This window comes from Aulonocara sp. 'chitande type north' Nkhata Bay, linkage group LG2 (assembly GCF_057382095.1).
Source record: "Aulonocara sp. 'chitande type north' Nkhata Bay isolate Kocher_YH1m ecotype deep benthic linkage group LG2, A_spYH_male_GT1.1, whole genome shotgun sequence".
In the NCBI taxonomy this organism is placed as follows: Eukaryota; Metazoa; Chordata; class Actinopteri; order Cichliformes; family Cichlidae; genus Aulonocara; species Aulonocara sp. 'chitande type north' Nkhata Bay.
Window position 1 is genome coordinate 27,933,211 of NC_141345.1, and position 14,364 is coordinate 27,947,574.

General features: G+C 39.6%; 1 protein-coding gene across 4 annotated transcripts; it reads left to right on the forward strand.

Moving 5' to 3' along the window:
• Positions 1–1,453: 1,453 nt before the first annotated feature.
• slc43a3b (solute carrier family 43 member 3b) lies at positions 1,454–13,864 on the forward strand. 4 transcript variants are annotated; one of them, XM_086315326.1, is made up of 13 exons: positions 1,454–1,623; positions 4,934–5,186; positions 5,305–5,434; positions 6,895–6,941; positions 7,039–7,115; positions 8,281–8,373; positions 8,469–8,608; positions 9,849–9,955; positions 10,078–10,221; positions 10,476–10,583; positions 10,931–11,117; positions 12,547–12,667; positions 12,757–13,864. In XM_086315326.1, the coding sequence occupies exons 2-13, from the start codon at positions 5,000–5,002 to the stop codon at positions 12,877–12,879; spliced, it is 1,464 nt and encodes a 487-aa protein (XP_086171452.1). In that variant the 5' UTR covers positions 1,454–1,623; positions 4,934–4,999; the 3' UTR covers positions 12,880–13,864. The 4 variants fall into 4 exon arrangements, with proteins under 4 accessions (XP_086171452.1, XP_086171436.1, XP_086171461.1 ...); XM_086315310.1 differs by having other exon boundaries at positions 1,456–1,623; positions 4,931–5,186; XM_086315335.1 differs by lacking the exon at positions 1,454–1,623 and adding an exon at positions 1,690–1,708 and having other exon boundaries at positions 4,931–5,186.
• Positions 13,865–14,364: the final 500 nt, after the last annotated feature.

Below are 14,364 nucleotides of genomic sequence, written 5' to 3' on the forward strand. Positions count from 1 at the left end.
ATTACGAGAAATTCTGGCTTAAATTATAAAGAAATGAGCGTTGGCTCAAGAACTTTGCACAGCACTATATTAGCTCATGTAGCATGTCTCAAAATGCTGGGATGGGTCAATAAAAGGCTGGACACTGGACACAGCATACCAGCTGTCAGCTGCTTTGAATTGTGATTGCAGTGAGCCAGCATATAATGGAGGGCCTAGGAGAAAAGGTACGCACCAAATACATTTAGTTTGTGTGTCATGGATATGACTGGGATTCATGCCAAACAATGGTAACTGTGGTGTTTGTACTCCCTTAATCATTTGTGAGGTAGAGGTAGAAACTTGATCTGTCTCTCATTGGTGAGGTTTGAGCCACAGCGGCAGAAGAGAAATGTGAAAGTCAACGGAAATGTGCCCTTGTTCTCGTTCTGCATCATCATCCTTCGAGCGAATAAAATGTACGCTGGCACATCATTCTTTACTTGTTACACTCACTTCCTCCGTATCATGTCACCTAGGGTCACCATTAGAGTTGGAGTCCACTTTGACTACCGGGACATTAAACAGTGACTCTGGACTGTGACCAGAAAGAGTTCATGTGCTTTAAGACCTTTGGTCATCTTTCCAGTGAGGCTATAGCTCCACTTGCATGCACATAGAAAGCTTTGGTTTCAGGAAGTGTGCTCAAGCTTGTTGTGTGTCAAGCCATGAGTGTGTGAGCTGTGTCTTGTGATGAGTAGTGATGATGATATATATGTGTTTTTATAGTAATACTTCCATTTACATCTCTGCCCTCTCATAACACCCTCTTTAACTTGTTGTAGCAGCAGAAACCCATTGATACAAAAACAATAAGGTAATAAGAATGACTTTAAACAGTTTGTTTTGTAACTGACATAGATCACACAACAATATGTGCTGCGTTTTCTCGTTTGCTTTAGCAACAGTGACATCCTGGCATCCCACACCCAAAAATGCAAATACAAACAAATCACATGTTGGTGAAATTAAATTACTTTATTTGTTTGTTGTAATGTCACTGTCGCCATTTTCCATCCTTCCCAACAACCTCAAACTAAAGAAAACTGACAGAAAATCAATCACCATCTGGTTATAATCAATAATCTCTGGAGTCTGAGTGCAGGCTGTCTCAGTGACTGTAGGGGACCAAGCAGGCAAAGCTGTGCTGTTGAAAAAGTGGGTTTCATTTCGATCAAAATTAAATAAAAGCATTAAAAATAATATTTAATGCAAGACATATAAATTTAGCAAATAAATAGGGCGAACTAAATAAACACTGCTCATAAATTACTGCTTACAAAACCTCACTTTAACAAAGAGAGCTAAAACACACGAGAGCACCATGAACCTAGAGTAGTGGAGCAAACCATTATGGATGCAAAGGGGAAAAATCACAGGGATAACAACTAAACTCACCACAAAGAAAATCCATGAACCCCACAGGTATCACAACAAATGGTTTGGTCCATTAGCCTCTGTATTTCAAACAACTCAGCCACCTGCTTTGAATAACCATGAAGACCTGGAGCAGTCGACGTTTAATGCCAGCAACAGAGAAAGAGTGATTAGTACAATTTCTATAAAACTCATTGTGTCGAAAAATGGTTGAATCAAAATAATCAGGTAAGCTAGTTATCTCTTATAACTGCACATTAGCTTTAAAGTCGTAACAAGGCTGTGAAACCTCAAACCTGTATGAGGGATTTAGGTGAGTGCAGAGAATGAATGGATGTTACTGAACTTGTTCCAGTGGTGTGTTTTTTGAACTTTGATCATGCAAACATTTTTGATAGAGGGACCTAAAGAATATTTGGATGCTAAAAACAAAGGCCTATCCTTGAAGCTATAATATGGAATTTTGTCTCATGTGTTAGAAACCAACCACATATTTTGAAGGTTCACCTTCACTGTAGAAGATGAATTATTTAATAGGTGAAGGATATCAATCGAGCCATTATGTTCAGCTTGTCTAATTCAGGGTTGCACGGTGAATGGAACATATCTCTAGCACAGGGCAAGAGTCGGGGTACACCGCTCTAATCACAGGGCTAAGGCTCATTTACCAATTTAGAACTACCAGCAATATAATTAAAAAAAAAAAAGCTAACGAGCAGCAGCTGGATCGAAATCCAGAACTGTCTTGCTGTGAGGCAATGGTGGTAACCACTGCTCCCCTGATACTAAGGATACTGTACAAAAACTGGGATGTGTAATGTGTGTTTTCTGGTGTTTTATGACTGCCTTTTGCAGTAAGACGGAATATCTGCAAAATGGCACACTGTTGGACGAAAGCACTTCTGATTTGAAAGGAGCGTGACACTTACTTTTTGACCGTGCAATGTGGTCCACTCGCATATGCGTTGTGCCAGAGTTCACACTGAGGAATCGAGCACTGTGGAATATTTGGATGTAATGAACAGAATTATGTGAGACAGAAAGAACTCCAACAAACCTGAACTTGGTCAGAATCTTTGAATAGTCCTTTACAGCAGCGGTCCCCAACCTTTTTTGCGCCACGGAACCGTTTATGCCCGACAATATTTTCACGGACTGGCCTTTAAAGTGTCGCGGATAAATACAACAAAATAAAACTAGTACCGGTACCGAAAAAAATATTTATTCATAACACACGTGAAAAGACCCAGGAAAACAGAGTTAATGACAAAAAACGATAACAAAATAACGCTGAAAACCGACAAAAACCCTGAAAACCATACATTTCACACTCGAGCCTCAACTCTCGCGGCCCGGTACCGAACGTTTCACGTGGTCCAGGGATTGGGGAACGCTGCTTTACAGGACTGGGCACGTCTTATTCAGGTGAGTGAGTGGGTCAGGCAAGTTTTACAGGTTTTTCCCATGTTGTCTTCCTAAAAGGGGAAAATCAAATCCGAGCAAGGGATACTAAATAAGCAAGTTTGTAATATTTATGGTTTCTCAAGGGATGAAGCAGTGTTGCTTACACATAACGGACAACTTGGCATGAACCAGCTTTAAATTGTAGCTTTAAGCACTTTGTTTTTGGAACTGGCTGTTAGTAACACAATGTATTTCAGTTTCTATCTTTATAATCTATAAAAAGTGCCAAAGAGAACAGGTTGATAGAAAAAAATAGTATTTTGACCTAACAGGATGTTTCCAAAGTGCTATTAGCCAAAACCCTGGAATATTTCAACGTGGTGTGCAATCTTTAGAAACTAGACAAGCTGAAGATGGGTTTTTAAGTCTGCCAATAGCCTTCCATCTGTCACTAGTATCAACTTCTATTTTATTTATATAGAAGAACAGTAGTTTCTACAAAACTACAGAGAAAACCTCAATAATCGGATGACCCAACGAGGATGCACTTGGCGACAGTAGGAAGGAAAAACTCCCTCTTAACAGGAAGAAACCTCCAGCAGAATCAGGCTAGTGGAGGGGAAGTCATCTGCCGCGACCAGTTGGGTGTAAGGGAGGAAGACTGGATAAAAGACAGGCTGTGGAAGAGAGCCAGAGATGAATGACTGGGAATTCATCTCTGAGTGAGTGGGAAAAGGAACTTTTTAAGCCTAATCTTAAAAGTAGAGGTGTCTGTACCCTGAATTCAAACTGAGGGCCATCTACGAACATAGCAGAGGCTTTTGGCCTGGAATCTTTCAGTGTGGTGTGCAGCTTTCTTTGACTCTTCGTTTAATGAGTAAGACAGAATCAAACACTGCAGGCACTTTACTCTTGACTCATTTCACTCCATTGTAACAAGTTATTAGAGTAGTGAAATCTTTCTGTTCTGACTATCTGTGCTTTTTTTTTTTTTTTTTTTTTTTTCTCTTCCCCCTCAGTGTCACCACTTGACTTTGCGTTCTTGTTGGATGACGTTTTTTGTGGGGGGGGGGGGGGAGTTGCATGCAAAGTTAACCCCTTATGTAGAAGCCTTATTCTAACCCTCTCCTTTTAATTTTAGTGAGGGGCTAATTATGCATTTTCTCATCAGCCTGGAGCACTGTGGAGAGTCATGAGTTACTGCAGCATCTTTTTTTACAGCCTGTCAAGGAGAGAAAACCTATCACACATCCTTTTTTTTTTTTTTCCACGTGCACCAGCTGTGACAAAGAGGGTTCCACACGGCACTCACGTTTTTTTTTGTTTTTTGTTTTTTTTCCCCCTCCCCTGTCTGAGTCACATGATCTTTTGGCTAAACTGTCTTAGCCTCCCAGCATCCACATCTGTCCTTTCTCCCACAGTGTATGTGGCTCTGCTATCTGGCCGGCTATACGTGCGCAAGTGTTTGTTTTCTTTAGCCACTAGCACCGCGAAGAATATTTTCTCTCCTATAGAGCAGAGAGGAGAAAAAACCGGAGGGAGGGAACTGAAGAGGAAGGAAGAACTGTTCTATATAAAGCAAGCGCAAGAGGCTCAAGCTTGTGGTTTAAGAGCATTTGTAGAGACGCTTGGAGGCTGAACTGTGAGTACAAGACGGTAATGAACTGGAAATCATTGTAACTGAACAGCAGAGCGTTTTATGTGGAATACTTCCTCTTTGTGGCAACACGAGGTTAATCTTAGTAAGAATAACTTCTTTTTGTGTAACCTATGAATTCATGCAATATGTGTCTCTGGAGGTGTGACCTAAACTTGAGCAGGGCATTTTATGTCCAGATGTTTTCAGTTACAGCTCTTACGCAGCTGAAAAGGTTTTGATTTAAGGCGTTCTGTTTTGGGTCTTTTCATTTTCTTGTAGTAGATTTCTTGTAGTCTTTCCCTTTCAATTTGGAAGGGATGGAGAAACAGGAAAGGTGGGTTAAGGAAGAGCTTGGCATGCAGCAACAGGCCTGAAATGGAAACAAACCACGACTGCTAGACAAAATAAATGACTGCTGTTATATGGTCACATCATTCTTATTTTTCTTTAAACATAAGAATAAAATGCAGTATTTTGGTTTGGTTCTTTTAGCAGGTGCTGTGAGTGTACTGTGTACAAGTTTGTGAAGTACTTGTGAGTGTGAGCTGAGCCTGTGCGACCATGCCAGGGTCTGGGAGCGGTTTATCGGTGCAGCGCTGCCTCACCTTCACCACAGGTCTGGTGGAGTGCCTGTGTTTCGCTGGAGCCGTGTTTGGTTGGGCTTCTCTTGTGTTTGTCCTCAAGGAAGAAGGCTACTTCAGCTCTCTGTGTGTCAACGGCACAGGAGTCAATGGAACACTCGTTTTAGGTCAGTGTGATGTTCTTACCTTCACAACTTTGAGCAACAATAAGCTTGAAAATGGCTGAAGGATGGAAATTAATCAATCACCTGTTCCTTCTGTCTTTTCTAACTTTTGTTTCTGCAGATTGCGCCGGACAGGATGAACAGTTCTCGCTTATTTTTACCATTGCGTCTTTTATGAACAACTTTCTGACGCTGCCGAATGGTTTCCTTTTTGATCGGTTTGGTACTACAGTGACTCGGCTCTACGGAATGTAAGTCCAGCACCTTAAATAGTCAATGAATAATTCTAATCAAGAACATTCATATGAAAAATGTACTCTTATGTGGCACTAAAAGCCCAACAATCATGTTAAGAGAAATGAAGTGGTAAACTATTAAAGAGCACCAATAAGATGTCATAACTTTTGAGCAACAACTGCACAGTGCAACTTTTAATTAGTTTTTCCTCGAGATGTGATGGTTTATTGAAATTCTGCAGGTAATTCTAATATATCCTGCCCACAAATAAAATGGACTTAAAAAAAACCCACAAAAAAAACCCCCTCCTAACTGCAAAGATTGTCTGTTTTTTAGATAAACAGGCATATTTTGACTAAAATGTTATCCCAGATTTTCCTGACAATTCCAGAGGAAGGATCCACTCTGTAATAGGACTTTTGCAAAACTTCTGGTCCTTACTGTCATGTTGAATTTCAAGAGTTAAAGTTGGTGGTTAGATGTTTTTATAGCATCTGTTTTTGAGAGTCCACTTTTAAATTCCATCATCTAGAAAACTACTTGAGAATTTTCTTTTAGGGAAGATATCAGGAATTATTGCGCGGCAAATGTGGAATTTCAGGCGCATAACTCGGATTACCACAGAATGATGGATGCATGACTTTCCTGAAATACTTGGATATCTGATCTGACAGCAGATTTGGAGGCTTGAGGAACCACAGTATTTCAGCTTCTCACAAGTTAGGGACGTAAATAAAACAGTCCAAATTAGGCGACTAGTGTCACAAATATTAATATCTGAATTTGACCCCATGACCTAAATCGAAATGAGCATTATTTTTCTATCTCTGTCTGATCTTTGAGTTTCCTCGTGATTTCTAACAAAAACTCACATTAATGTGCGATAGCCAAAGATTGTTTTGAAAGTAGAGTAAGGGGAAATATTTTCTTCTGCTGCCAGAGATGCCGTCTAAAGTTCAATCAAATGTCAGATTTAGCAGGGAAGGCAAGAAAATGGAAAGACGGTTAATCACAGAGTAATGTTTTCTTTTCTCCTCCAGATGCTCAGAATCCAACACTAAGCTGTCATCCCTCCTCAAAGTTAATCATGTAATGGAACACCAGACATACCTCTGCAGGGTTCTGCCCCAAATATCTAAATCCACAATAACAGACTGGCACTGAACAGATTCATATGTTTCCAGTTATACAGGGTGGGGTGAAAATAAATAGCCAAGGAATGCTAGTAGTTGTAGAAGAGGCACCTAGTGCAGATGAGGATGCTTAGGCCAAGAAAAGGAAATTAAAGCTCTCCAAACGGCACCAGAAGCACATTTACTTGGTTGTGAGTGATGGTGTGTTAATGTAACGCATCTCAAAACAACCAGTTTGCCAAAGTGCTGCACAGTTATTAGGACACTAATGATCAAGAATTCATCAAATTGTTTTAGCAAATTGTGTGGCACAAATAACAAATGATACTTTTCAATTGCAGATTTCTTTACACCATAGGTACAGTGATGGTGGCCTTTTCTACTTCAGGTGAGAGTTCTCAAATAAAGATCAGAGTAAATAAATATCAACATGAACACAAATGTTACAGCTGTTATGTTTTTTGTTTTTTCTTTCTCCTTTTTAGCTCTGGCCATCCTGCTCTTCCCAGCTCTCTCCCTCCTGGCTGTGGGTGGCATCTTATTTCTGATGACCAACATGCAGGTACTGGATCAGTTTAAGATTACTGCTGCGACATCAGGCAGTTTTAATAAATTTTATTATACATTTGACTATTTCTGTAAAAAAAACTCTTATATATTTTTCTAGAATGTCGGTTTGATCATTTTCCTGTTTGGGAAAGTAAAACTTTTTTTTTTTTTTTTTTTTTTATAAGACCTGTCACATTTTAAACCTTTAAACCTCTCGACTTCTGAAATGCGCTTTTGCTTGTGAGCTCTGTGTGTAGATCACCAGAAAGAGCTGGAAAGACACATGATTATAACTTGCTAACTGACTCATCTATGGCCCACTTTGTCAGTAAAGCACTGTGTGAAGAAAGAGGTTCGACTGTGTGACCTTTTGTGATCTGTGTTCTGTGAATGTAAGACGTTCCACTCTTTCCTCAGGCTATCAGCAAACTGCAACAAAGCCAAAACACAGAAACCATCTTCACCACACTTTTTTTTTTTTTTTTTTTTTTTGCACAAATCCCTCTTGGGGAGGCCACGATGATTTATGAATTTGAACCACATTCTACATTCCCCCTCGAGCAAGACCTACAGCCAAGTGTTTGGACAGTGACAGGTTTTGTAGTTTTGCCTCTGTACACTGGATTTTTAAATCAAACAACTTGGGTGTCATTTGAAGTGCAGACTTTCAGCTCCAAACCTAACTGACAAACATTAAGCTGTCTCAAGGTTCAGGAGATGGATCGGTGTTCATGCTGTAGCTCACTGCTGTAAGGCAGCTGCATTTTTCACATTTGGTTTGACTTTGACACGATTTTCACTAAAATTACGTCGGCTCGAGCTGTTATCTACCATAGCACAGAACTTAAAAATAATCTTCAGCTGTGCACACTTGACTCCTAACTGAAAAACTGAACCAAGTTTATCTATTCTCCCCTCCCTTCGTGGGGAAAATAGATAAACTTGGTACAAATATTGAATTTGCATTTGGTCGCTGTTCACAGGAACTCTCAGTACAAGAGACGTAATCGCCTTCAGTTGTATCTATCAGTGATAGCAAAAACTTTAGGTATGCCCAATGTGTGTTTTTTGTCCAGAAACTTACAATAGACAACAGAAAGATGAATGCAGAGGGGACCAATATCAACTAAGAATTTTAAAGAGCCCCCACAATAACATTTAATTCAATTTTCCTAAAGGTAGGAAACCTGTTTGGCTCACGTCGCTCCACCATCATCACTCTTTATAACGGGGCCTTTGATTCTTCCTCGGCACTCTTCCTCGTCATCAAGGTGAGAAACATTTACACACACAAAAGAATCAGCAGGATATATTGATGCTGTCTCGTGTAGCAATGATCACCACTACATCTCTTCTTCTCCTGCAGCTGTTGCATGAACGTGGCATCGCTCTTCGCTCCTCCTTCCTGTTTCTGTCCGCCTGCAGCGTCGTTCACCTGCTCAGGACTTTCTTCTTGCTGCCTCGGAAATTGATTCCATACCCGCTGCCGGATAACTACACATACGGGTATGAATCCACGGCAGACGTCTCAGACGAGTCTGCACTTAAAGTACAAAGTGTCCTTTTTCTAAAATGACAAAGGACCATAAGGAGAGGAGGGATGCGCAGTTTTAATCAGTGGGAATGCTGGATAGAAAGCACCTGGATGCAGAAAAAGTGTGACTGGGTGAATCAGAAATGTTATGTAGTGCATTTCTGCTTGAGCTTTATGCAAGGACCAGTCAGTTCACATTTACAATAGCACTAATGTGTTTGGAAAGTGCCAAATGTACCTTGCAGCGTGGTTGCTAAAATAAAAACTGCAGTGAAGATGCATGAAATGATCATGCATGAGTTTAATTTTACTTTGATTAGTTTGTCTTGTGTTTGTGTTGCTGCCAATGAACAAAACCTGGAGTGGACAAGGAGGGCAGAGTTAGTGCTAAAGGAGAGTGCCATAGCTAAATCAAAAAGAGGAATCAGTGTAGCACTGTGGTCAGAATAGTTTCCTCATAGAGAGTTCCTGTTTTCATAGGAAACAGATCAAACATGCATCCAGTGCTTACTGAGAAAGCTCTTACTCAGCTTACTGAGTAAGATCAAACATGCATCCAGTGCTTACTGAGAAAGCTCTTACTCGGTAAGCTGAGTAAGAGAGCTCTTTACAGCCAATGATGACAAAGGCCCAATGATGAGGACATCAGTTGTATTAAAATCAACAGAACAGTTAAACCTCAGTATGAGGACAGCCTTTTTTTTTTCTTTTTTTTTTTAAATGCACTAGAGTCCCCGCCAATATAAACACAAAGTCTAAAACTGATCATAAGAGCAGAAATTTTATAATTGTGCATAATTTTCCTCACCTGTAGCTCAAAAGGTAGAAACGTTTGTCTGCTTATTGACATGCAGACTAGAGGTGCCAGGAATCAAACCACCAAACTTCCAAAGTATCCTTGAGAAATATACTGAACCCCAAATTGATGCATGTGTCTGAGAGTGAATGCTATGTTAAAGGACTTAGAGATAGGAAAACTGACTTGTGTGTATTTGTGTTAGTGGCTGAATGAGGTTTGTAATAAGAAAGAGCATTCAAAGCTTTTTCTTATTACAACTTTTACCTCCCCCCCCCCCCCCCCCCCCCCCACATCTCCATGCAAACATCCTGCATAATTTAAAATTCCAATAAACTCAATTCATAAAGTAAATGTAAAACAACTCGCTCGGTCCATTCTGTGTGCCGTTAACCCCGCTGTGACTTTGACCTCAGGATAACCTGTGGTAAATCGGACAATCGTATTGGTGAGGTGGCGGAAAACGGAGATGCACAGAAGGTAGAGGAAGTGCCGCTCAACAAGGATGCATCTGCAAAGCAAGGTCTGTGCCCAACTTGGAAAGAAAAAGAATGAACCAATCATACACAGTACACTTATCCACTGTGATTTTTACCTATCCCTTTGCCTTCTTTCCTCATCTCTGTGATCTCCCGTCTCTCTCAGAGAAGAGTTTCCGTGACTGTTTGCTGTCCAGGTTCTTCATGTGGCATCTGCTTTGGCTGTCAGTGATGCAGCTCAGGCATTACCTGTTCATTGGCACCCTAAACCCCATGCTGCAGAGGCTCACAGCTGGAGAGTCCTCACTGGGTAATCGCACAAACACCACATCACTCAGTCTCAGCTCTAAGCACTTGAATGTAATTTTACTAAATCAACATGCGTTAGGTACTTTGAAAATGCATCAGTGTCTAAATTCTGCTTCATTAATAAACTGGCTTATCTTACACAGTAAGTGCAGTGATTTACAAACTAAAACTCCATGTTTTTGATGCCTTTTGAACCATCATGTCTCATATTTTGGTGGACTCTGCCTTTTATCCATTTTGTTTGTGTCCCTGCAGTGAGTCAGTACACCAATGCCTTTGCGATCACCCAGCTATGTGGCGTGCTGTGTGCTCCCTGGAACGGCCTCATTATGGACAGACACAAGGGCAAACCACGAGCTGAAGGTAACACCATAACTCTAATACTGATGTAGAATAAAAGACAACACCTCCCATCCCTGTGTGGATTGAATAATTTTCATGAATTCATTCAGTGATGGGTTTACATGAGATGCTGTCATGGTTTAGTTTTTGTGCATGCTATTTAAACTAGTCTTTTTATACCTTGTTGAAGTTTTGTTTAAGTTTTACTTTATTTCAGACTAATGATAGGGGAGAAGAAAGGAAACTTGCATACAGTATATAAAGATTTGTCCACTTTAATCTTCAATCTCATCTGAAGAGAGACCCTCAGGCTGGCTGCAGATTCATAAAGAGCGACATGCACACTTCAGTCATTATTGTGTTTGTAGGGGAGAGCGAGCAGGAGGTGGACCTGCGGGCGACGGTGCTTTCTCTCTTCCTGACGGCCCTGCAGTGCCTGTTGTTTTCCATTTGTGCCTCCACCCCATACCTGCCTCTTCAGTACCTCACCTTCATCCTGCAGGTGCTCAACCGCTCCTTCCTCTATGGCGGCAACGCGGCCTTCATCAGTGTGGCGTGAGTATCAAACATGCACGCTAATCAATGAATAGTTTACATTTCACAGCACTCTTTCAACACAACTGTAACTCCACGAAATATTTCTGATATTTAATGAAACACAAAAGATAAGAAATCTGTGGTTTAAAAAAGATAACACATAAAACACATATCTTAGTGATGACTCATCCATCAAAACAGTGAAAAAACAATAACAAAAGAGAAACTTATCAGAAAGAATTGTTTTTGATGAGGCATGTAATTTTTTTTTTTTTTTTTTTTTTTTTTAAATAAGCCAACCTCTATATACACATGTGCATAGAGGCAGGCAGGTTTACACACTGGTCTTTAAAAATGTTTAGAGGAGAGCATTACTCAGCATTTCCTCTTTAGATCACTAGATGGCAGTATATAACAGCTGTGTTTATAACATGAAGCATTTCATTCATCCAAATTTGGGATATGCTTTTGCTACAGCAGTTAAAATGAAGTCAAACACAGCAAATTAAAATAAATTATTTTAGTAAGTAGAGTAATGCCTAAAAGCGAAATCTTACAAAATAGCTAGTTTGTATTTTGGAAACTTCTGGGATTTTTTTTTTTTTTTTTTTTTTTTTTTTTTTTTTGGGCAATCTCGTCTCTGGTTTACAAAGGTTGGTCAAAGAAAGGGAAAACATCCATTGTGCTGCAGTTCTCTGGGTGAAAATTAATAAAAATTAGTAACCCCAGGTGTGTAAATAGATCTAGATCATAAGAGGAGAAAAGTAATTCAAATACCTCAAACCTCTTGCCACGGCCAAAGTACTCAGAAGAGCATCTCAGCAGCAGCAGAAGACCACGCAGTGGCCTCTCCTGTCAGCTAAGAACAGGAAGCTGAGGCTGCAGTTTACAATAGAAGAACACAAGACTGGAAAAACATTGAGTCTAAACTCTTGAAGTCAGAATTAGATGTAAACAACATGAAAGCATGGATCAGCAGTTCAGGCTGGTGGTGGATTTTCTTGGCAGACTTTGGGCCCATTAGTACCAGTTTAGCATCATTTAAATACCTTGTTAGTAGTATAAATCTAAATTTAAAAAAATGAATGTATTAAAAAAAAACAAATATATTAAATACTTAATCAACAAAAGTGAAGTCAGCAGAACAAATAATGCATTGTAGGAAGCTGCTGCATGAGTAATAAGTGCTCAGTCTGTACAGAGGGGGACCAGGATGGTCTATAAGTTTGTTCAGTGACATCATCTCTACCACAGCTTCATATTTTTAAATGCATCAAAGGGTCTTTAATGTTAGCTGCTGACAAGTAAATGTATACAAATGCTCTTAGACTGCATGTAAATATAGTATACTTGTAATAAGTAATTATTTCCACATTATTGCTGCCTGTCCTGGTTAAATAATTCTTGTGTGATCTCCTTCCTCCTTACTTTCTTGCTCTGTGTTTAGTTTCCCATCCTGCCACTTTGGGAAGCTGTATGGTCTGGTCATGGCTCTGTCTGCGGTGTTTTCGCTGCTGCAGTATCCCTGCTTTGCTCTGGTTAAAGTCTTGGATGGGGATCCGTTATATGTAAATACATTTTTATGATCTATCCTTGCTCCTTATCTCATCCTTTCTCTCCTCACATCTTCATTTTTTTTCTCCATTTTTTTTTCCAGGTGAACATTGGTCTGACACTGCTCAGCCTGCTGGCCTTCATCCACCCCCTCTCAGTCTACCTGCACTGTCGAAGTGTTTCCTCCCAGCGGGTCAAGAATAAAGCCATGACGCAGTCTTCTTAAAGTCTGTACAGTAACTCATTCTTATAAGTTTACTACCAGTGAGAATTACCTCTTCAACTTGTTTCATGTGGTTAAAGTGCTATTTCCACATTCCTGACAGGAAGTATTTGTTTGCTCTTTAGGCTCTGTACTGAAATAATGATAGAAGCTGATTTTTCTTAAAACTACAAATGGTCTTTTTCTTTGAGGATCACCAAAGTTTGCATCTTATATTAGTGAGATCTCCTCTTAATCAATGACTGTGCTTATATAATTATATGGGGCTTTACTTTCACCGCACCAATAATCTGCTTGTCTGCATTTTGGTGCTATTGCCTGTTTTTCCTTTGCAGACGTTCATTTTAATAATTTCCCCAGCTACTGATTTGCTCAAATTAATTGTGGTTTGTTTGTTTTTTTTCACACTCACATGATTCTCACTTTATATTAACACACACCTCCACAGCAGTGCAAATGTAGCTATAGACCAGCACTGAAACAGCAACCAAACCTTACACATACATCTGTCAAACACAGTTCTTTGAATATTCATAAAAATCATCTCAAATGTACTTAAAACAAAACTGCTGCTCGGCCCGTTTTATTAATATTTGCATCGTTTTGCTTTAGATTGAATCTACTGAAAGACAGAGCCTGAAGAACAACAAAGCATTCAGATACTAACTTTACTGGCTGTTCTTTTTTTCTTTTCTTTTTTTTTTTACGTACCATAAGTTGGCTGTAAATGAATTTCAGATTGTAAAGTGTGCATTCGCAAAGCTTTGTGTATGCCCAGTGCAAAAATGACTATCTGTCATAGAAAAGATTCTGCTCTGCAGCTTTTTAACTCCCTTTTGCAATTTCAGAGTTTAAGCAGGCTCTGAGCTGCTGTCTCTGAAGCATGTAAACAAACCGATGGTGCTAATGTGTCCTTTTCTCTAATCCTGCTTTACCGTCCGTTTCTGTAATCATGCTGGCTGCCCTAATAATATATGTGCAAAAACTATGACATGTCTTGATTCTTGTTTTAATGCACTTTTATTATTACATCCTTTTTTTTTTCTTTCAAACAATTGCTAGATTGTTGGCAAGATACTGAAGGTATGCATGGATTTGCATAAAAACTAAATGAAGTTACAAAGTTTTCTATGAAGTTACTATAAAAGTAAGGATTCCATGAAATTGGGGGAGATTATAATTTTGCAAGTACACATCAGATTGAAACAAGGTGAAATATAATTTTTATTTTCCTGAGCAAATATGAAAGTAACTTGGGTCCAGATGAAGTCTTGGATCCAGGGGCTCTGTTCACACATTGTATGGAGGGAATTCCAGCCTTGGCAGAGAAATGCTTTCAACAAATACACTGCTTTTGTTTTTTGTTTTTAAATATTGTGTCATTGCTCCAGTGTGAACATCTTCAACTTCTCTCTCTGTGTTGTGTTTTATGTGTTTTTACCTCTAATGAGTAAAGGACCAACAGTGTGGCTATAGTGAGAACATAAG